At 38.6% G+C, this 21,518-nt stretch overlaps 1 protein-coding gene across 3 annotated transcripts; it reads left to right on the forward strand.

The window, feature by feature from the left end:
- The first annotated feature begins 364 nt into the window (after positions 1 to 364).
- Positions 365 to 21,222, forward strand: LOC104911421 (pituitary tumor-transforming gene 1 protein-interacting protein-like). Of its 3 annotated transcripts, none has more exons than XM_010712589.4 (7): positions 365 to 523; positions 2,621 to 2,673; positions 5,015 to 5,123; positions 6,504 to 6,612; positions 9,638 to 9,703; positions 13,443 to 13,489; positions 19,558 to 21,222. In XM_010712589.4, the coding sequence occupies exons 1-7, from the start codon at positions 415 to 417 to the stop codon at positions 19,605 to 19,607; spliced, it is 543 nt and encodes a 180-aa protein (XP_010710891.1). In that variant the 5' UTR covers positions 365 to 414; the 3' UTR covers positions 19,608 to 21,222. The 3 variants fall into 3 exon arrangements, with proteins under 3 accessions (XP_010710891.1, XP_010710892.1, XP_019471920.1); XM_010712590.4 differs by having other exon boundaries at positions 9,641 to 9,703; XM_019616375.1 differs by lacking the exon at positions 365 to 523 and adding an exon at positions 2,939 to 2,951 and having other exon boundaries at positions 2,651 to 2,673.
- Positions 21,223 to 21,518: the final 296 nt, after the last annotated feature.

The raw sequence follows: 21,518 nt of genomic DNA on the forward strand, positions 1-21,518 counted from the left end.
ACAGAGCACTGGAACAGAAATAGGTGGTGGTTTCCCTCCCTCTCTGAAGATATTTAGGACACGTCTGGACACTTTCCTGGGGGTCCTACTGTAGGAACCTGCTTTTATCAGGCAGTTGGACTCGATGACCTCGGGGTCCCTTCCAACCCCGCCATTCAGTACTTCTGCGACCATTCGTTTCCTAAGTGAAGCAGTCATTCAGCACTAAGAAACCTGCGCTTGTCCCTTGGCTGCCTACTGCCCAATATCCAACCTCCCTTTCCTGAGCCAGGTGATAGAGAAGCTAACGAAGCTCAGCTGCAGAACGCACGCCCTGCTACAACCTAAACGCACAGCTGTGGGGCGCTTTCAGCACGGCCCGTACGGAGCACGCGCGGTGCCCGCCCTACACATCAGCTGAGCCTGCGCGGCGCGATGGGCGCGCAGCGGATGCGGGCGCTGCTGGGCCTGGTGCTGTTCTGGAGCTGCGCCGGGATGGCCGAGGCGCTTCGCGTCACCGCTACTCCGCCGGCACCGGCGCACGGTAAGGAGGAGGCGGCGGCCGAAGGTTCTGCGGGAATTGCGGGCAGCGCGAAGCTCTCCCCGAGCCATCGCGCGCCGTTCGGAAGCGCCCTGAGCAGGGGCGGGTGCCCTCGCACCCACGTCCTCCTCCGCCGCAGGTGGGGCGGGGCAGCCCCAAGGCACGGAGCGGGGTGGGCGGCCCCAGGGGATGGGGTCTGGGGTCTGGGAGGCTGTTGGCTGGGGAGCATGCAGCCCGTTTCCTCGCTGATAATGAGGGAATCGTCTAGGAAGCTGGCTGCGTGCTGTTACATCCTCCTCGTTGCCTTGGGGTCAGTTATATCATAGCCGCTTTTGGAAGGCGATTGATGAAGTGCTTCCTGGTATTTGAGTGGTGTTAGCAGATGTGAGCAGAAAGGTTGGGTTAGTCTGCATTAAATTCGAGTGTCCCATGCATTAATTATTGCCAGTGATTTAGGTTGCTCATGGCACAAACTACGCTGTGAAAAGATTCAGTGACCTTTAAAGAACAAGTGCTAGAAATAAGATTAGAAATAAGTTAAGAAGAAAGGCTGGATTGCTATGTCATATCAGTAGTTTTATAGTTTTATTTTAATCCTAAAGCAAAGTAGTTGGTAAAACATAAGGCCTTGCTGACTGTCAGGTCGCTCAGTAACCAGAGTGATGGTCAGAGTGAAGAGCAAGAAGGCCGTTCAGTGGGCACTCTGTGGCTGGAGGACATGGCGTGCTGTGCTGCTCATTGTTTTGGAAGTTCTGCAAAGTTGGATGTGCACAAAACAGGGCTAAAAGTTTTTCTGCTTGCAAATGTCACTATCAGAGGGATGCTCTACGAGGCTTGATTATTGGAATAAAAGGAAACTTGAAGGGCAGTAAGAGTTCTTTTTCTAACTGTGCCGGGTGGGAAGGATGTAGATATAAAACAAATTAATACAAACTATCCATGAATTACATAAGTGTGAAAAGGTTTCTGACTATCTGAGCAGTTGTACTGTTTTGTTTTTTAGTGCAATAGTCGGAGCTTCCTCCTGAAAGGATCACTGAGCTGAAGGCTACAGTGTTTCAGAGCCTTGTCTTCCTTTAAAAAAAAAATAGTAATAATAAAAAAACAGCCCTTTGTATATGCTGCTTTTCTGCATAGTAGGGAAGTGGAGCAGTGTTTTTAAACAAAGGCTTTTTTAAATTATCTGTGCATTCCATTGTACTTGTACTTTGTGAAGGAAGATCCTGTGTACTTTATCTGTGTTGTTACACAGGTCTGTGAGTGCATTCCTCAGTAGGTGAGGTCATACAAGTAATTAAGGTATTACAATTCCTGTATATGCTGACAGAATTCCAGTCACTAAAAAAAGAAAATTGAGTGTAAACAGTAATAGTTTTTATCTATTTCCCCGTGAGAATATAATCTTGATACTGTAGCTAGCTCTGTGCAAGATGTGTTATGCTCAGTAAAAATGGTACTGCTTATCAAATCCTGCTTCTGCTTCTTGGTAAAATACTTCAGTAAGAATGATTCTGCTTATCAAATGCTGCTTCTGCTTCTTGGTAAACTAGGCTTGCTTGTAAAAGCAGTTCTTCATTTTATTTCCCGTTAGATGCTTAATGCTTATTTCGTATGTCAGTATAGAAGAAGCGATTGATGAATAACTAAAAATGTATCACTGTTAGTAGTAGTCTGTGCCTGACAATTTTTTTTTCCCGATGAAGTTATTATGATAGTGCCTTGAAAACATCTGTTTGAATTTGGAAACTTCAGAGTTGCTTTTTCTTTCTGTGTCTGTACACATAGTGCTGTTTCCAGGCGGACTGGGGGGCTGCGTGTTCCTCAGCTTGAGAGAATTTGCATTCTGTTCTCTACTGTTGAAGGGAACATGTAACTGGTGGGAAATCTGTGAATATTCTAAGCTAGGCAGCCCAGAGAAGTGTATAAAGCAGAACAAAACTGTTTTTCCAGTTACTGGGGTAGCATTACATTTTGTAACAACAAAATTTTTGCTTGTACCTACTAGTGTGTATGAGGGGAAAAATCTAAGTATCACGTTAAAAGTTTTATGGTACTGAATACACATAAATGTGATACGTGTTTGTTTTTTTTCCTCTCTAGCATGTTCAGAGTTTTCCCAGAGGTCCTGTGAAGAATGTTTAAAAAATGTTTCGGTAAGGTTTTAAGTATCTTTTTAGATTTTATTTTACTGGGAACTTGATGCTTTTCCACTTCCTATTAAGCTGAGTTGTGTGTTGTTCACTTGGCTGTTTGGTTGTTTTTTTTGTTCTCGTTTTCTAGGAATGATGAACCTGGTTAAACTACTCTTAATAAGAGGAGATCCAGATCAGTGGGTTTGAGGCTGGTTTTGAGTTGGTAGAAGTGGTCACTTGATGTCCTTCTTCCCTCCAACTGCCACGCTGTACTTTCCCTCTCCAGGTGCTCTGATCTGGTCAGTTGCTGAGGGTATTTCTCTGCCTTGGCTGGAGGACACTGACTGATTAGAACGTGGGCTGCACATTGCTGTGGATTCTGGATGCTTCCACAACGCAACCAAGCAAGTTGCTGCCCCTGGTTTTGATTCTTGCTCTCAGTTTGTGAGCAGCTTTGGTTGTATTTTCACCTCATAGGAGAGCTAGGTAAAATGAGTCATAGGTGGATAAAATGCCTTGCATTTCTTTTATCCAGACAATGAGAGCTAGCTATCAATGAAGCAAGCTAAAATGCCTTTTTCTAGACATGTCCTGAGCAGTGCACTCAACTGAAGCAGACTGGATTGGTGCTTTGTAGATGTTCAGATGTGTTGGCGTCTCCACCGCCAGGCTAGGTCACTGTAGTGAAGTGTATTGATTTCCGATGAGACTGTAGTAATGAAGACATTTAAATCAGTGGAATTTGATTCTGTGTCTTGTACTCAAAACCTTTGCAGCTCTGTAGTATGGTAAGTTGTGATAAATATCCAAGTCTATCTGCCCCTGCAGTGTTAGAGAGTGTTTCCAGTTCCAGCCTGTCACTAGATGTTACTGGGACGAATTGCTGCAGGAGTCCTGCAATTGCATAAGTTACTGTAAAATTTTCACAAGGGATAATTGAGAAATAGCCAAACTTATCTGCTTTATGCTTGTCTTATGCATTTACGTATCTTTCTGAATTAAAAAAAATAATAATTGCGTTGTATAGATGTAGCCATTGATTGTGGGCTGATGGACTTCTGTATTTGTCATCACAAACCTGGCATTGTGCAAAGAACTCTTCATCTCCAAAAATGCAAAGTAGGAAACAGGAAATATGGGTCCCTGAAGGTTAAGTGTTTATTACTACCGGTGGTGTGACTGTCACTTCAAATAGGCACTGTGGCTGGTGCCTGCGAGGACCAAAACTGACACATGAGCACTGCCTTGTTAACCTGAGAGCTGTGTGTTCACCTTGTGAGAGGAAAAAGTCCTTTAGATGTCTGTGTGCTCTGAAGGCACTGCAGCAGTTACAGATACATTAGTCTCAGAACCTGTCAAACCAATGATGGAGACCAGTCTTGTGCCGATGACAGAATGATGGATGATTCAGAGCAACTACTGCAATAGCATCACTGTTAACCTTGAAGAAGTGACTTTAGACTTAATTCAGACAATTCACACGTACATTTAAAGAAGAAAAAGGCTATAAGTAAAGCTATCAGCATTTGTTTGAGCAATATGAAAGCAAAGGATTGCTGGAATTAGGTAAATTGCTTTAGTTGAAGAAGTTGCAAGTTGATGGTTGTGTAGGTAATAGCAGATAAAAATGAAAATTAAACTTCTAGTGAATAGGTAAAAATCAAACTCTAAAATGTAGTCATTTGATTCATTTAAATAGAATTATAATTCAAAATTATCTGATCATAGTAGTGTTGAGTTAGTCTTCTGAGTTGATGAGTACCTATTTTCTCTTATTTCTATCAAGAAGTTCTGAATACTGATACTGTCATGGATATGCTGTTGCATTTCATTTTAAATGTACTATTTTGTAAGGAATAATGTGTAAGAGTTTTGGTTAGAACTTTTGAATCCAGAAACTCAACTAACTCAAAATGAGTATTTATTACTATAAAATTACCATTACATTAAAAACTGAGAAATTTGTCATGAGATAATGTGTAGATATTGCTTGATGTCTTAACAGAATCATCTCTTTATGTGATTCTCCATTCTGTTTATTTGATTTACTGGGTTAATTGTTAATTTTGGTAAATATAAACAAAAAACCTTTTTATTCTCAAGTGTACAGAGTACCTTAGTATGTTGCCAAAATGATTTTAGACCTGTATAAATATTTGTCAAAGTACAGAATTCAAACTAGGCTTACTTTGGAATTTTGCCAGAACTTCTGTAGATTCCATACTACAAGATGCTATCAGTGTGTAATACTGTATCATACTTTTGCCTGTCGAGAGGAGCACTTGATTATAAATTGCTTTATAATTAATTGTTGTTATAAACTGTTTTCTGAAGATCAATAATTTTTGTTTGTTTTGTGCAGTGCCTTTGGTGTTTCACCAACAACACTTGTATCGATTATCCTGTAAGAAGCATTCTTCCACCATCTTCGTTGTGTTCACTCTCAAATGCTCGATGGGGAGTTTGCTGGAGTAGGTACTAATTCTGCTTCTGCAGTAGGGATGCATCTACAACTGTGCTCAGTCTGAAGTGAGGCTGCCACTTACTGCAGCTTTTCCCTGATAATTTACTGGGAGGTTGTGGAAGGGTTGGGAAGGGCAGAGGTTATGATTGGAATGTGGAATATCCCTTTGGTCAGTTCGGGACAGGTGCCCAGCAGTGCTCCCTCCTAGTCTCTGCACACTCCTAACAGACTTAGACAAAGAGCAGCCTAGATGTTGAGTGAAAATGCTGGTGTGTTATCAGCACTATTTGAGCCAAAATTCTGAATAAAAACACAGCACTGTATGGGCTACTGTGAAGAAAGTTAACTCCATCCCAGCTAGGCCCAGTAGGGAATGACACTTGTACTGCATCGTTTTGCAAAGTAGTCATTAAGGGTTTTACTGATATTAAGGATGCTTTTGACAGGTAGTTGTTGGCTTGTTTGTTTTTTTTTTTTTAGTAGAGGTAGAATTTCTACTTGTGTGGTTTGTGTTTCTGGAATGAATATAGCTTAAACACAGAATTAAAATATCATAATGGAACACGTTCCTGGCAAAAGTGGTAAAAGTTTTTTTTTTTTAAAAAAAGTCAGAAGATATGTCTTGCTTTAGAGATCTTTTTACAGATTCTATGCAGCAGTACATTGTGGTCGATATCATCTGGATCCCTACCTGTGTGACCTATTGCTGGGTACCTGTTTTAGCAGGGGGGTTGGACTTGATGATTTCCTCAGGTCCCTTCCAACCCCTGCAGTTCTGTGGTTCTGTGGCCTGTTCTTATTGAGGTCCTCCCCTTCAGATTTAGTAGGAAACTTAATTAATCTGTGAGCACAATCATCTTAATTTTCCTTTTTGCAAATAAAAGAGACAGGCATTGGCTCAGTTTTGCTGAAACCAAAGGTAAATATTGCAGCTCTCAAAATTCAAAAATAAATGACCAGCTTCCAGTTACAGTTTTTTTATGGAATAAAATATTAATACATTATCAACTGCTGGTGCCCATAATGTATGTGCACTGGTGCATCTACATAGCTGCTTTTTGGTCACAGTACAGTGACTGAAGTAGTTACTGGGAGGACAGAACTGTGCAACTGTACTGGAAGATAGGTATAATATAAAGTATTACAGAATGAGCTGTAACAGTTTTGGATGTGTAAAAAGCAATTTAAAAAGAAATTCTCCTCAGTGTAGATAATGCATAATAGCAAAATTCTAATGTGACATGGAGTGCTGATTGGATTAGGGTGTTGGTATTTATTTTTTTGTGCATGGAGCTGAAAAAAGGCTTGGGAATGAGAGGGAAGAACTATCAGGAAGATAAATGTTAATGCTAGAGTTTAACAAGTTAAATATATTCATGTTTTTCAGTAAACTTTGAGGCTTTAATTATTGCCATAGCTGTAGTAGCTGGGATCATTCTGGTGTCCATAGCAGTCTGTTGCTGTTACTGCTGCTACTGCAGAAAACGTTTCAAGAGGTAAGTATGTGTATCTGTTTTCTTCACTAACTTTGGCTGCTCGTCTTCCCTACCTGCTGATGCACCAGAAAAAAAAAAAACAAAAACCCCAATCTTTTGCATGCCAACATGTTAAGAGTCTTCCAATTTGAAAGCATATTTGGTCACACTGTTTTATTTATTTCAGACTACAAAAAGATACTTAGTGACAGTGAAAATGATGCTGGGATGACATTGAAGTGACATTACTAGTGACAGAATCACAAATGTATTTTTTAAATAAGCTATTGCTTTACAGTCCTACATTTTACATTTCCTTAATGAGACTGGACGTGAAATATTTAAATGGCTGAAATGAATACTACTTGTGATTATGGAATGGTGAAGTCTTCTAAAGCAAGCAAAAAGGGATCAGGTGGGGAATATGTGACTGAGCAACAATGTCCTGTAGTATTTGGTACCCATGCTTTTGGGTCTGTCAGTGGATTGTCACTATCCCACTGTGTTTGCTAATTCAATGAAATATTCTAAATGTAAGATGCTGCTCTTTTGCTCTAGGATATTAAGGATGACTTGTTTTCTAGTAAAGTAATACTGAAGAAATTAAATATCACTTAGATCTTGGAGATCTAGTAAAACTTATTTTTGTACTACTTTAATTGGCTAATGTCCTTTTGAAGGAGGGAGCATTAGTTGATGAGCAGCTAGCACACACAAACTCGGTGCTGTCATCTGAAGTGATAAGTGGTTATTTCCTAGTGAAACACCTGAAAGACCATGTTTATTGGGGCATCACATTATTCTCCCTAGCATCGGTGAAATTTTAGTTTTAGGTTTCTGGGTAGTGCAGTTCCAGCTTCGGAATTTCTCTTGTGAATGAAATATGAGCCCTCATTTCTTGATCTGAAATGATTTCTGTACTATTTCAGGTAGGTGTAATTCATTGTCCTTGTTTGACTCTTTCGTTAGAATTTATGCACTTGAACCTTGTTTAGTATTGTCTTCAAGCCAGAGAAAAATTATACATCTGTGGCTTTCGAGAGGGAAAAAAAAAGTAATTCTTTTCTCTTTTCCTTGAAGATGCATGTACCTGCTTTGCTGGCAGATTTGCCTGTCCTAGTGCAAATCCATCCCAGTGCAAAAACTGTTAACTCCTTAGCCCTGTGCCGATAAGCCCTGAGGACTGCATAAAACTGCTTTAGATTTTATGTAAGATCTGTCAGCTTCTTCTGCAGAAGAACTGTGTAGGCTCCTGTGGCTGACATGCAAACAAATAGAGCTTGATTCCTGTGAAAAAAGAGATTTGTGTCAGACTTCAGTTTTAGTAGCTAAGTCGTCAATCACTACTGTTACATTTCATTCTAAAAATAGAGGGTTAGTTGAGAGTCATCTTATGTCACTACTCCAAAGGTGTCAAGCTTAATCTTTTGACACTTAGAGGATTTAAAGGTCTTGTCAAAGTGGGGTCCGGCTTATTTCAGGAAGATTCAGAATGTATTAGTACACTGCAGTCTGAGATATTAGTAGCTTTAAACCCAGTCATTCTCAACAGGAATTCTTTTGCCCTCTACTTCCTGAGATTCAAGGACTCCTTTTCCATCAAAAAAGCTAGGTACAAATTGGAAAAATGAAAACTTGTAGAAGCGTAGTAGGTCTGTTTTGTTGATTTATTGGGTTTTCAGAAGCATCAGCATTCCTTCTGAGAGCTCACAACTGCACAGTTATATAATGTTTTAGAAGGCAGCATCTGACTCCATCCCTGCAACAGAAATACTTTGGCTTTTAGGGCGTTGTTGCATTTTGTTATTTTTACCATGTGCTTGGACTTGCATAGTTTTCTAGTAAAGAGAACCTGCTGTTTTCTACTGTTAACACCCCCAAATTCTTAGATTTTGTAACTTTAAATGGTAACAAATGCAGGGGCTAGAAAATTTGTACATTAAACACAATGTGGATTTTTGAATTGGTGGATTGCATTTAAACATCTTATGCATTCAAATGTGTGTAGACTGATGGAACAGGTGGGAAAATTGAGTTCAGATTACTAGTTCTGACCTCCTTTTTCATGTTGAAACATTAGACGTGCTGTAATTAACCACTGGATGTCACTCTTGCTTAACTTGTATATTGGTTGCTGCAGATGTATGGCATTGTAACTGTTTCACTATTAGCAGATGTGTTAGTATTGCAGATATTAATAACATTCCATTTCCAGATAGTACATTCAGTTCTGAAAAATGATCAGCCTCTGGAGAAGTATGGCAAGTGACCATTCACTAGTCCTTAAGAATTGTGGTTTAATTCTGTCAAACAATTAACAGACAAATATTGTTTAGTATATGTTTTTGAGTCTTACAGTTCTCATATGATATAGCTGATGAATAAGTGAAGCTGAGCTTTCTCAAAGCAAGTCACAAAGCTTTTCCTAATGGCAGAAAAAGGCTGTATGCTGCAATTCTTACTGTTACACAATTTCAGTACGTGCATTCAGTAGAGTGTATGTGTGCATGCAGTTCAGATGTACCTTGTAGACTCAGCATTTCCCAAACTCACACAGCTGATACACTCAGGTGAGTCCTTGCTTACTCCATAACAAGGCAGACAGCTGATGAGACAGTTCATTCAGACAGTTTCCTGAGGGCAACTTGAGATTGGATAGCAATGGTTGTTGGGATAGATAAATTGTCCTGACACCAAAGGCTTATGAGCCATCAGTCTTCTTTCAAGGAGCAGCGATGAACTTAACTGTGCACATATGCGTGCGCTTGGCTTACTCTAAATGGGGTGCGACACACAGAGGAAATAGCAAGTAGGATCCCTGTTTCTGGAATAGTCTGCGACCTGTCTGAGGCTTTAAATTGTCCTGTGAAATTTGAATGGCACGTTAATACAATGAACAAATCATATGGGTGTAATAAAATGTGAAAGGGTAATTCTACGAACTTTTCCATTATTCAGCAATTAAATTTTACATAGCTAAACATAAATGACTAAACACGGATTGTTTAGCACTGAAGTTGCTTTTTCTTCCTCATACGCCTTCTAGTAGACCAGATGAAGAAGAACAGCTAGCTAGAAAGAAAGAGAAACGAAGACTGCAGTCTCTTCAGAGGTGAGTCATGGCTGGTTAATGTATAGCTACATGCCTGCAGTAATATGGGAGTATTCTGCCTTTCTAAGAAATACATAGAATGCTAAACAAAGACTGTGATGGAGATACTGTCAAGTTTCCTTGACAGTGTCATACTTCTAAAGAACGATGCTCAATGTGAGATTTACAGACTGAATTAGGAGCCAGCATTTCTGTAACCTCTGAGAGGTTGATGATCACTGTAGTAAGTACCCTGAGCTCTCTGTGCCAGCTGAGAGCAAATGGGAGGGTTGTGTCTGAAATCTTGCCCTAGTCTCTACACTGGACTGATGCCTGTCTGTGGCACGAGTTAATGCTTCATTGAGGCTGGGATTCAGGGATGAAAACCTCTTTTTGAAGTCATTTAATAATTTGTTTGCTTTCTTTTAAAAGAAAGGTAGACAAGATGATAGGTAAATATCAGTTAGAACTTCTGCTTAGAGGTATAAAATAACACCTGAGTGAAAGTTTTCTACAATCCCACATTTCTATTTTTATGAAAACTGTGTGCTGTGTAGAAGGAAGTGCAAGGCTAATAGTGCTGCAAAGAGTCAGCCCTGGTACAGTGCTGCTCAGTGAGAGAAGCATTCTTCAGGGTGGAGGATTTTGTATCCAGTGACTAGTCGTTCATTATTTTGTAGATAAACAGATGTTATAAGTAGGGCCATGATAGTACATGATACCTACTTGCACTATGTACTTCTTGAATCATAGTTCCTTCTTTGGTCTTACCAGTAAGATACCAGTTGGGTGCCTTCACTGCCTGGCCATTGCCTGCCATTTTCTCCTGAGCTTAGATTCACTGCTAGTATGAGTAGGGATTGCAGGAAGCAAAGGTGTACTTCCAGGTAAGACCCATTGGGGAGCTTTTGAATGAAGGCATGAAGTTTCTCATATGGAAATACTCCACATGTTGACACCTTAGTGTGGAGCATGTTGCCACAGCTGTGCACTTAGTCCAGCTTGACACTTATTAATTTGTTAATCTGAGTCTTATTATAAAAGGGTGCATGTTCTTAAGCCCAACTCTGACAGCTGATCTAGTGGTGATGACAAGGTTAACTATTTATTGTAATAAGTGATGGACTTCTGTGCTAGTCATATGCTTCTCTGTATATTCCATTAAGGGGATTTTCCATTATATTCATATCCTTCTTCTGTCCTATCATCTTTTGTCTCAGTTTGAAACAGTTGTGTCAATCTTAGACTTAGTTCTCATGAACTTTCCTATAAGTCATTGGTAGTTTCCTGCCCTCAAAAAGGCTTTCACCAAGTGAAACATCCCAGGAAGTATTTATTCACAGGTAGCCAACTACTGTTATTTTCTTGTTATCTTCTCTTACTTACTAAATCAACGTGACGGAGTACGGATATCCAAACCCACCTTGCTACAAACAGTTATGTCAGTGTTTGTCTATTGGCAGACTTACATTCTGCTGTTGAGAAGCTTCCTCCAGTACTATCTGATAATTGTGCTTTCTTGGGAAATACAATGAACAATCAAACTACAGATGTTTTAAAGTTTGGGACACTACGATTCCTCTATCTCTCAAGCTCACTAAAAAAAAAACATAGAATGCATATAAAAAAATCTGCGTGTCTTTTTTTTCATTCTTTTTGTTGATATTCTTTTGATTTTTCGGGGGGAAGTACACACTTTACATTGTTTGCATTATGATTTTTGTTACCTTTTGCTGCTTTTTTTCTTTAGGGAAAACCTCACAGTTGTGTGATGGTCACTGTGCTTGGAGTATTATGAACAAGCTTTTAAAAAGGCACAATGAGAGATCCTCTAAGATAACTTTTTTTTGATATTATGAATATCTGCAGAGTTATGAAATGTTCTTCAGATAGCAAACTGCTTGGGATGATTTGATAAGACTAATTGAATGATTTGATAAGACTAATACATATTTTCTGGTGTACTAATATGGATCCCAGTTTTTCATCAAGAACCTTGACAAGCTGTGTCCCTCATTCATTCCTTGTCACCCTGTCTAACGTCAAGATTTGACCTTTACAAAATAGTACTGCTAGTAGTCAGAAATTCCAGTGTCAGCAATACGTAGATGATGTCTTGCTATGCTTGTTATTCACCCTTCCACTGTTATTTTGTCCATTTTAGTTTTTTGAAAATTGGATTGATGAAGCTGAGATAAAGAACAACAGAGAGAAAAGTGGTTTTCTACCAAAGGGAATCCTCACAGAGAATCCTGTGAGGAATGTGAGCATTCCGTTGTATGTCAAAACCACGTGCCCTGTTGTGCTAAACTTATTTAGGCCATATATATATATACTATTTTCAGTTAAATGAGCACTGAATGTGTATTTATTCTAAAGCAATGGCTCACGACCAGGGACACAGGGGATAACTGTGTACCATAACTGTATATACCATAACGTCTCTACTGTGATCTGTATGTCATCTTCAAATTGTTAATATGGTTAATCTTTAGGAAATCTGATGCTTCAGGAATGTATACTTTGCTGTGCACACCGAGGAAGTGGTGTTGCACTGGACAGTGTACAATGCAGAACTAAGGCTGAATCTGTTCTTGAACTAAGCCTAGGAACAAGTATTGCTGGAAGCAGGCTGCCCTGCCAGAACGATTGCTGTAGTCTTGGAGCAGCAGCTCTCTTTCCTGGCTTGTGTCAGGACTGTCTATGAAACAGGTACACTGTTCCAATTGCAGGACAAAACATAGCAGCAGCCCTGGGGTATTTCATGTATTCTGCACACGTGTACTTGTTTTGTACCCAGGGAGAGCTTGGTAGGGTCGTGGAAAAAAGCCAGGAGAAGGCCAGAACACCTCTCCCTGCCTTTTGCTTCCTGTGAGTCCTGTATGAGAAGGAATTGCTAGTAGCAAACTCTAAAGTACATTAGTAGTCTTTTTTGACCAGTAAGCTACAGAGAAAACGTGACCTTCTATTAACCAGGAATATGTTGGTATCTAAATCCAGAACTATAAATACACTATTACATTGTTAAATAGAAACACAGGTAAGTATCTTAAAAATGTTGCTACTGCACAGTGATGGGCAGTGAGGGTGGTTGACAGCTGGTGTCTGATGTCTTCCTTCATTTTTCCCTCCATACCTTTGCAAAGGAGAGAGGGGTGAGAGAGAAGAAATTAACTCATTAGGTACTTGGTTTCTGGAAATGGTTAATGTTTGGCAGTGTTAGATACTGTCTTGAAAATTTAGACAACATAAATGGATGCTTTTTTTTTTTTTTTTTACAATATTGCAATATTTTAGTGTTTTCTCTGCTTCAATACAGTGTTAAATCATAGAAACTAGTAGTTCTCACACTTGCTGTGCTGCTTAAATAAAGCAATAATACAGCACCTTTTGTCTTCATGAAAATATTATATTGATTCATGATTCTGAAGCACACTGTCTTCACAGCTAAATCTTACATTTATATTCCTAGCTGGAAAGCCTTAGGGAGTCTTTTAGTATTGCTCCTTGATTCTTGTGTGTATATGTACATACAACTGGGTACATTACTTATATATGTTAAAAAATTGTTTTGTTGTGCTTGCAAATGTATTTTTACTGATGATATTGGTTAGTGAGAACTTACAGAGAATCCTGTCTTTAAGAAACATAACTGACAAATAGTTTTTTAAAATTTATTGCATATTTTTAACAAATTATCATATTTTGCTTGCAGCTTAAAATAGTCTGAATGTTCTTCTGATGCCTTTATTTGTTGCAGGAAACGTGACAGAAAACAGAAGCATGATGAAATACGTAAGAAGTATGGTATGTGGTATCTTTATTTTAATATTCAGTATCTAAATTTATTTTTTTCCTTCTCCTAATTATTTTTTTAAATTCACAGTGGAAGCATGCTGCTCTATGAGCAGCAGAACTAATCAAACCTGGTTTCCTACTCTTGTGTCTTCTGCCACCTGAACACCTGATCTCATTGCTGTTATGTTCTTTTTCTCTTGTGCTAATTCTCCAACTGGGTGAGAGCAGATGTGCTGAATGGGTTGTTTGCTTAGGGTAGGTGTTTAAATATATTGTAAGAAATTCTTTCTGCATCTTCCGAAGAGTGCTGTTGGTTTTTTATTTTTTAGGTTTTTGAATTCAACAAAACAATCTGGCTGAAATTTGCTAGGAAACCTAGACCTGTGGTTATTGAAGGAAGGCAGACTGGCTAGAAAATAAGCTTTTTAAATCAAGCTTAAAAAAAACAAAACAAAACAAAAACATTGTAATTCAAATTGTTGGGGCTTGTTTCTTGTTAAGTGGAATGGAGATCCAGTAGGAGATGCATACTGCAAGCTGTGGGACCCGGTGCATCATACAGGAGACTTATATTATCTAGGCCTGTCAGTCCTTTCAGTTTTCATTTGACTTGTTCATTGGGTTAATAGCACTGTTTGTTCAGAGACAGATATGCTAAAGCTATCCTGCACTTATTATGCAAATTCCTATAATGTCAGAGAAGGTGATTCTAGGGGTCTGAAGAGTCACTCAAAACTGTTAATTTATCCTCCTCTTAAAGTGATTGGCAGACTCTGGCAATGCTGTGAGTCCACAATGCAGTGTGTCCTTTGGCTGATGCAGAAATAATACTGTTGGTCTGTATGGGAAATTCTCTCCCTGGGAAGTACACTATTCTGCTGGAACAGAGAAAAAAAAAAAAAAAAAAGCCAGTGTGAAGCTTAAGCTGAAGAATGTTGTTGAGAGAAGAATTCTTGTTAGACGTCAGTCATGAACTTCAGTCCTGTAGTGTTTTGTAGGGTGACTGAACTGTGGTTGGCAGATGGGATCAGTTTCAATAGGTTTGAATCTTTTTGAAATAAATTTATTTATTTATTTATTTCAAGTAACCAACAACCTTAGGATTTGACTTTGAAATAGCAGTTAGCATATCAAAGCACTACACTGGGATTAAGTGACATTTCAAATAGCTGTGTTCAGATATTCTGGTTGTGATATTTAGTTTGATTGTCTCTGGATGGCTGTGCATCTTTGTGAAGATGAGCTTCTCTTGTCAGTGCTTAATTTCAGGCATGCTTGATTGAATCTTGCTTGGAATACGTGAGTTTTCTGAAGAATACAACTGTGATTCAGTGTCTCTGGGATATGTATACCAAATTCAAAATCTTGCTTGTAGCTATCCTGAGAGTTAGTGTCATTTTGCCCCTCAGCTGAAGCATGGTGGGCTATTAGTGACATATTTGGGATCAAGTTCATGCAATCTTTGTTACTGGAAGGTGTATTTTGTCACAAAGCGTCAAGAATGTCTGTTCCTTCACGTAGTTAGACTTTGCAATGCAGTTTGCCCACAAAAGATTATAAACTGTCAGATTTTAGTATAAAATTTTTATGTAAGGTTTATTTATTGACTGGTTTGCTTTATTGTGAAGTCAGAGATTAATTTGTGTTACCAGATATGTTTGAGGCCTGTATTTCAATAATTCATTGTTTGCCCTAAAGGAAAACTGAACTCTTATGTGAATCATTGGAACATCCTGAAAGGAGGCATGTAACTGAAGAGAGGTGAAAGACAAAATATACAACTTCTGAAATTCCTAAATATCATTGCTGATCTATACAGCTTGTATTCTGATAACATGCAGACACATGGCAGTCAAAACAAGTCAGTGAGACAATGCAGTAAGTCCAGCTATAACCTTTAATCTTCTGTCTTCATTTTTAGCTGTCAAGCAAATACATATGTTAGCATATTAAACATAATCTAATAAAAATTGCTGCAAATAATTACGGAGACACTAGATTATTTTACACTCTTATGCACTGTAGAGATGATTCTCAGTTAAGTAGGCATGGATGAGTGGCAGAGTGACAATGACTTTGTTAACCTGACTCTGTAGATTAAGATGATCATGCCTGAAATTTCAGTATTTGGTTGGCTTTAAGGGAATGCCTTTTCCCATTTCATCCCCCAGCTTTCATTACCCCATTTAAATGGTAATTACACATTTATAATGCATCGCAGGTGTCACTCTAGCCACAGTCCTTTGGGAGCTTTGGAAGCTATAGAGAGCTTTAGCAACCAGGAATACACACTTTGAATTCTTTCTTTGTGGCAAAATTTGGTAGTATTTCTCATTTGCTCACATATGTGAATGCAGTGTGATTACACAAATTATATGTTGACTGTTAGAAAATTTTAAAGTAGAATTCAGAGTACTCTGCAGCTTGTGTAACATACAAAGGAACTACAACTTAATTGCTGCTGAATTTGCTGCTATTGTATGTTCAGTATAGCATTAGTAAGAAGCTGCTTTATTTTTGTTTCTAGCATTTTGCCTGGTATTAGTGGAAGGATTCTGTATTTGTTATTTATACAAAGTGATTGCTTTTCAAGGTTTTGGGCTTCCAAACCACTTCAATACTGCAAAGATTTTGATAGCCAATTTAGTGATACGTAATCCTTTTATTTGATGTGGCACATTGATTTTTATATTCAGTAGTTTTTCTCATCAAATGTTCTCCTATTTGGTATGCATACTTCATATTGACCTTCTTTAGCGTTCTGGATGTATCACAGTGAAACTTGTATTGCTGTACACTTGAAGCTGTTTAGCTTGTATGTTAAGAGTAGGGTTGTTAATTTGAATGTTAAAGAGAAAACGAAGATATGCAGCATATAGCAAACCAGCTCAATTTTTGAGGTGTATACAATGTCTTGTAAGTATTTCTTTTGATTCTGTTTTCCAGCAATGCTGGTATGTGATGAGGGTGAGATGTTGCATAGTTAGCATGGTATATAGTATAAATAAACGTGCTGGGAAAACTTATTAAATTTCTACAATTGCCTTGTTGTTTCATATGTAGTGGGGGCCTTATTTCATACAAACTGAGGAAAGATTTTGACTATTATGCCTTTCAAATTTCCTAGTCCTACTTAAATACTGGTAAGTAGGTCAAATAGTAATCTGGTAATGAAGATGAATAAAAGTAAGATGCTCACGTTTCTTATAAGTGTCCAGGACACCAGTATTTAAGTTTACAGTAATGTTTAAGGGACTTTATTGCAAACAAGACTCTTCAGCCTGCAAGTGTGTAGCTGCTTTGAACCTGTGAGCGTAAATTACAAGTTGAGTAGTTGCTCCTATGCCAAGGAAAACAGCCTTCATGTCTGGTTCAAGGCAGTCTGTGAGCTCCAGTTGCTCTGGGCATGCTATCCAATTAGCATAGGCTTGCAGCTCCTCTTTAAGTATCACGGCTAAGAGCAGCTGTGGCAGCTGACATTAGCTTTCTGTCATGCTGCTTTTTTCATATGTCTCCCCTTTTGTCCACTTACTGGGGCCTGAGACAACATCTTTGGTAAGAATTGATTCAAGTGATGAGTTGCTCTCTCTCTTTTCTCACTCAATACGATTTAGTAATGTACTTAAAATACTGAAGATTGAAGAAACTTTAACCCTGGATGCATATTTGAGAGCAAGATTGAGCTCCAGAGTTTATCAAATGTTGTAACTGCTGTGATTATCCTCATTCAAAAGAAGGGCTTGTACCTCCTTTCCTGGGATTCATCCATAGTTCTTAATGCCTGAGCAATTAATTCCAGTACTGTACGAATAAAACGTATCAGTGAACTTGAAGTTAACTTAAAATGTGGAAAACGTATCTGCTCATCATCAACTGTTAGTTTAGCAATATTAAAGGAAGCACTACAAAGAAATGCATTTGCAATAGCAAACAAAAATGACTCATTCACTTGAACTATCAGGACTAGTGTGAAACGGCTCTTGGCTGAGCGGGTTGGGGAAGGCAAGTAAGACTGCTTGTCCTCTTGAAAATGATATATGAAGTGTATCTTCCCCTGATTAACTGGAAATTGGCAGTACTGGATGTGGAACACCACTTCATTGCATCTCAGCTATTTGAGCTGTAAGAGAACATTTCTGTGGTTTTACTGTGTTACTTGGCACGTCATACATTGGATGGTATTCATTTAGATTGAATTATAGGAAAGACACAAAGGCTTACCAGACTATATACAGAAAGATACACAAACTAAGTAAAATCAGCAGAGTTATAGATATATGTGTGCATATATATGTCCTTTTTCAGAGAGATAGTTACCTTTTTTGGTATGTGTTTTGTAGCTGTAACAGGTCAAAGACACTTACTGGTCAAGGTAACTCAACCAAGGCGGTCGCTTCTTTGATTATCTTTATAGTTTTATCTGTTTGTTTATGAGGCCTTTAAGTGGTTAAGCTCAAAATTAAGATCATCCTTTTATTCCAAAGTTAATTTTGTCAGGGCATCTAGCAGCACCTCTTGCCACTTCGTGGAAGATCGTTCTCGCGTTTGGCATCTCAGCTAATGAGTGGCACTGCCTTCTACAAGGTTAAAGATTAGAAAAAAATTTTGAGGTCTCAAAATACCATTGATTAATTCCTGCAAAAATGCCTAAAAGGTGACTTTCTCTGAATAATTATAGAAAGGGAAGTGCCTTCAATACAAGGTACTATATTGGGTAACTAGGTTTTCTTTCTACCGGTCGAAGCTTTATAAAGGTGACTGACCCATTCTTAGACAAGTAACAGCCATTAGATTTGAGGTCTGGTTTTAACTTCTTAGAAATTGTCTGTTTGAAATCCTTGCAATTTAAATAATTTTAAGAATTTTAGTGCATGTTCCTTAATACTGCAGTTCCCTATCAAGTAGTCAGCTGCACTTAGATACGATAATCGGGCACGCTGCTTGCTTGGCATCGTAAAATGTGCTGTTAGTTTAAAAGAAAAGTAACAATGCAGTCAAGTAGAGTCTGCCTTCGGTACTTTTGAATAAAAGATCTATGAGGAGTTCCTACAAGACTGGCTGATGACTAGTGTAGTCTCTCTTCTACTGTTGTGAGTGTGAATATTTGTGAACTGGGACTGTTTGGCTTAGCTGTCTTCTCTCTCTATACCGCAAATAAATGAGCTAGAGAAGAGAATCCAGGCTTGCCAGGCAGCAGTATAAAAACATTGGTATAAAAGAGATTGGCAGTTACCTGTCCTTTCACAACTTCACATCAGCCTCTTGACTCTTACAGGACTCCTTATTTTCAGTATGCGCTTCTGCCTAGCTCAGATCTGGTCTGTGGTTTAAAATCCTTCTGAAATAATTGCTGTGTGGAACAGTGGTTGCTCAACTAACCTTTAAAGAAGATGATAAGCGAATCCAGTCACTTGGTATAATTGGGTAGCTTCAGTGTTTTCTGACGGTGTTCTGGTTAAAACATCAAGAGTCTTTGTGATGGAAACATGCTGCCACTTGGATTAAGTGGTGCTCTTGTTTTGGTCTCTGGTGGTTTTATTGAATGCAGGGGTGATTTTCATTTGTTCCTAGAGATTGTTGTTCTGTTGCAGAAATGCCCTAAATGGCTGGAAATGACAAATGATTGTGCAGATTTGAAGTAGAGTTAAGACAAAATAGCAGCATCGTATATCTGAAAGGATGGTGATAGTGTAACTTGAATGTATAAACTGACTAGTCTGAATCTGCTCCTCCTGAGCCAGCCCTGTACTTAGGTTTTGTAGACCCGTCTCTTTCAGATGCATTCTGTGGACAGTACCTCACAAGTGAGAAATGTGTTCTCCAGAAGTCTTCTCTTGTAGAAATATTTTCTCTGTTAAACCCTGAAATACCCATTCATGAGCACAGTCTGAGAATTAAGAGGGCTAGTTGCACTTTCATTATTTTACTTCAGTGTCTGGGTGATAGACCATCTCTTACAAGACAAAAATTCCTTTTAGTTTCATTACATACATAGTATCAGTTGTAATGCGATCACTAACACAAGCCTAAGCAATGCTTATGATAAATGATAAATGCAGTTTTGTTTTGTTTTGCAGGTCTTCTCCAGGAATCTGATAATCCATACAGCAGATTTGAGAATGAATAAAGCTGTGCACCTTCCTTTGGATATGTAGCTCCAAAATACAGAACTATTGTGGGTTTATGGTGGTTTCCTTTGTTGCTTATTTTCATTTGCTCTTTGAGGTTGTCTTTTATTTCTGAAGATGGTTCCCCACCTCCTCCCACCGGTTATAAAACTTAGGTGTGGGTAGAGATTTCATGAAATCCATGTCTCTAACTTTTACCCATATATTATTCATATAGAACTGTTTTTCTTATAAATAGTTTTTGGTTGTAGAAGTGTTTGCTGATTATATTAACATTTTGAACATGTTTGAAACATTACCTTTCTTCCTCTTAAAACTGTCTTCCGTTATCCAATTTAGATGCTTAGTAGTCACAATCATGTACTTAAATTCAGCATCAACTGCCACCTAAATCATTCTTCCAGTGTTCCTAAATAAAGACTTTACTTTATTGTATCTGTTTTTATAAAAATAGAAGGCAACAAGGGAGCATAGCTTCACACAGCAGAAATAGCTGTTGTTGGTACTGAGGTAGGTGAAACTACAGCAGGCACGTTCTTAGGTACCACCATCAAGTGAGAGCAATTTTCTTGTTTTCCCTTCAGAAAAAGGTCTTCAAAACTGCTAAGCTATTGTCTAAGGGCTTAATGAGGGGAGCTTATTTGTTTTTGAGTAATTAAGTGCGGTTGTGCAAATCACTGATTTTGAAAAAAGAAATTACTTCAGTTAGCAAAATTGGCAGAAGGTAATTCTTGAAATGAATGTAGAATGTGACTATATGTGTATGCACCTACTTTTAAGAAGGAACATCGGCCTCTGTGAACACTTCTTTTGTATGCTTTTTTGTAAGTTGCCAATGTTCTGTAGTTGTAATGGAGTAAGTGTGGTGATTTGAACCCAGCCAGTACCTGAGCACTGCTCGCTTGCTTCCCGTCCTGCAGTGCATGAGGGAGAAAATGGGAACTGCACAAGTGAAAAAACCTATGGGTCAAGATTATGACAGTTTAGTAAGTGAAGGAAGCAGGAGGGAGGGGGGAAAAAAAAAAAAGGATAAGTGTGATGCAGTCACCACTTTCCAGAAGCAATTTGCGTAGTGGCCAACTCCCACCCAAACACATTCCCCTCAGGTTTTATTGCTGAGCGTGATGTTGTATGGCATGGACTGTTCCTTTGGTTGGTTTGCACCTGCTGTCCAAACTTTTCTCTTTCCATCTCCTTGCAAAGCCTCAGCCTGTTTGCTGGTAGGCACGGACTGGGGGGAAAAAAGAAACCCTGACACTTTGCAAACGCCAAAGCATTGGGGTGTGTTATCAGCTCTGCTTTAGCCACAAACAGAAAATATTGCACCATGCAGACTGTACTGTGAAGACTGTTAAATCCATCCCAGCCAGACCCTGTGTACTAAGTATTTTGTTAACCTTTCATTCTTCTCCATAATGTGATTTACTTCCTCTCTTTTCCTAGAGGTTTTTCCTTGGGCATTTTTACTTGCTTACCAATATGAAGCAGCAAGCAAGGGGCTCGTTAACTAACAGTTTAACTAACCTTTCTTTCTGTGTATTATCAAAAAATGTACAGTATTGAAGATATGTTATTTTTATCAATGTTCTTAAAATAAATACTTTAACATCCTTAGTTTGATTGTTTAGTTCTGTTTTTTATGATCCTGGTATAAAATAAATGGTTAAGTATGAGTTTGGGAAGAGAAAGAAAGTATTCTGCTTTTTTTTTCCTGATAAAAGAATAAGAACTTAATGCCATGTAAGTGCAGTAGGAATTAGGTTTTGCTTGTGTGTGCAGAGGTGAATTGCCATTCCTTGCAGTGTCCAGGAACATGCCTGTACTTCAGCTTTAGTGACTGTCTTCTGTTGCTGCTTTTGATACAGTGATCCTTTCCTTTTTTTTTTTTTTTTTTTTTGCACTGCGGTTTT

The sequence above is a fragment of the Meleagris gallopavo genome, chromosome 6 (assembly GCF_905368555.1).
Source record: "Meleagris gallopavo chromosome 6, MGAL_WU_HG_1.1, whole genome shotgun sequence".
Taxonomy (NCBI): Eukaryota; Metazoa; Chordata; class Aves; order Galliformes; family Phasianidae; genus Meleagris; species Meleagris gallopavo.

Coding starts and splice junctions, on each gene's coding strand:
- LOC104911421 (XM_010712589.4), top strand. CDS start 415: ATGGGCGCGCAGCGGATGCGGGCGCTGCTGGGCCTGGTGCTGTTCTGG. Junction 9,704..13,442: donor AGACTGCAGTCTCTTCAGAG/GTGAGTCATGGC, acceptor TATTTGTTGCAG/GAAACGTGACAGAAAACAGA. Junction 13,490..19,557: donor TGAAATACGTAAGAAGTATG/GTATGTGGTATC, acceptor TTTGTTTTGCAG/GTCTTCTCCAGGAATCTGAT.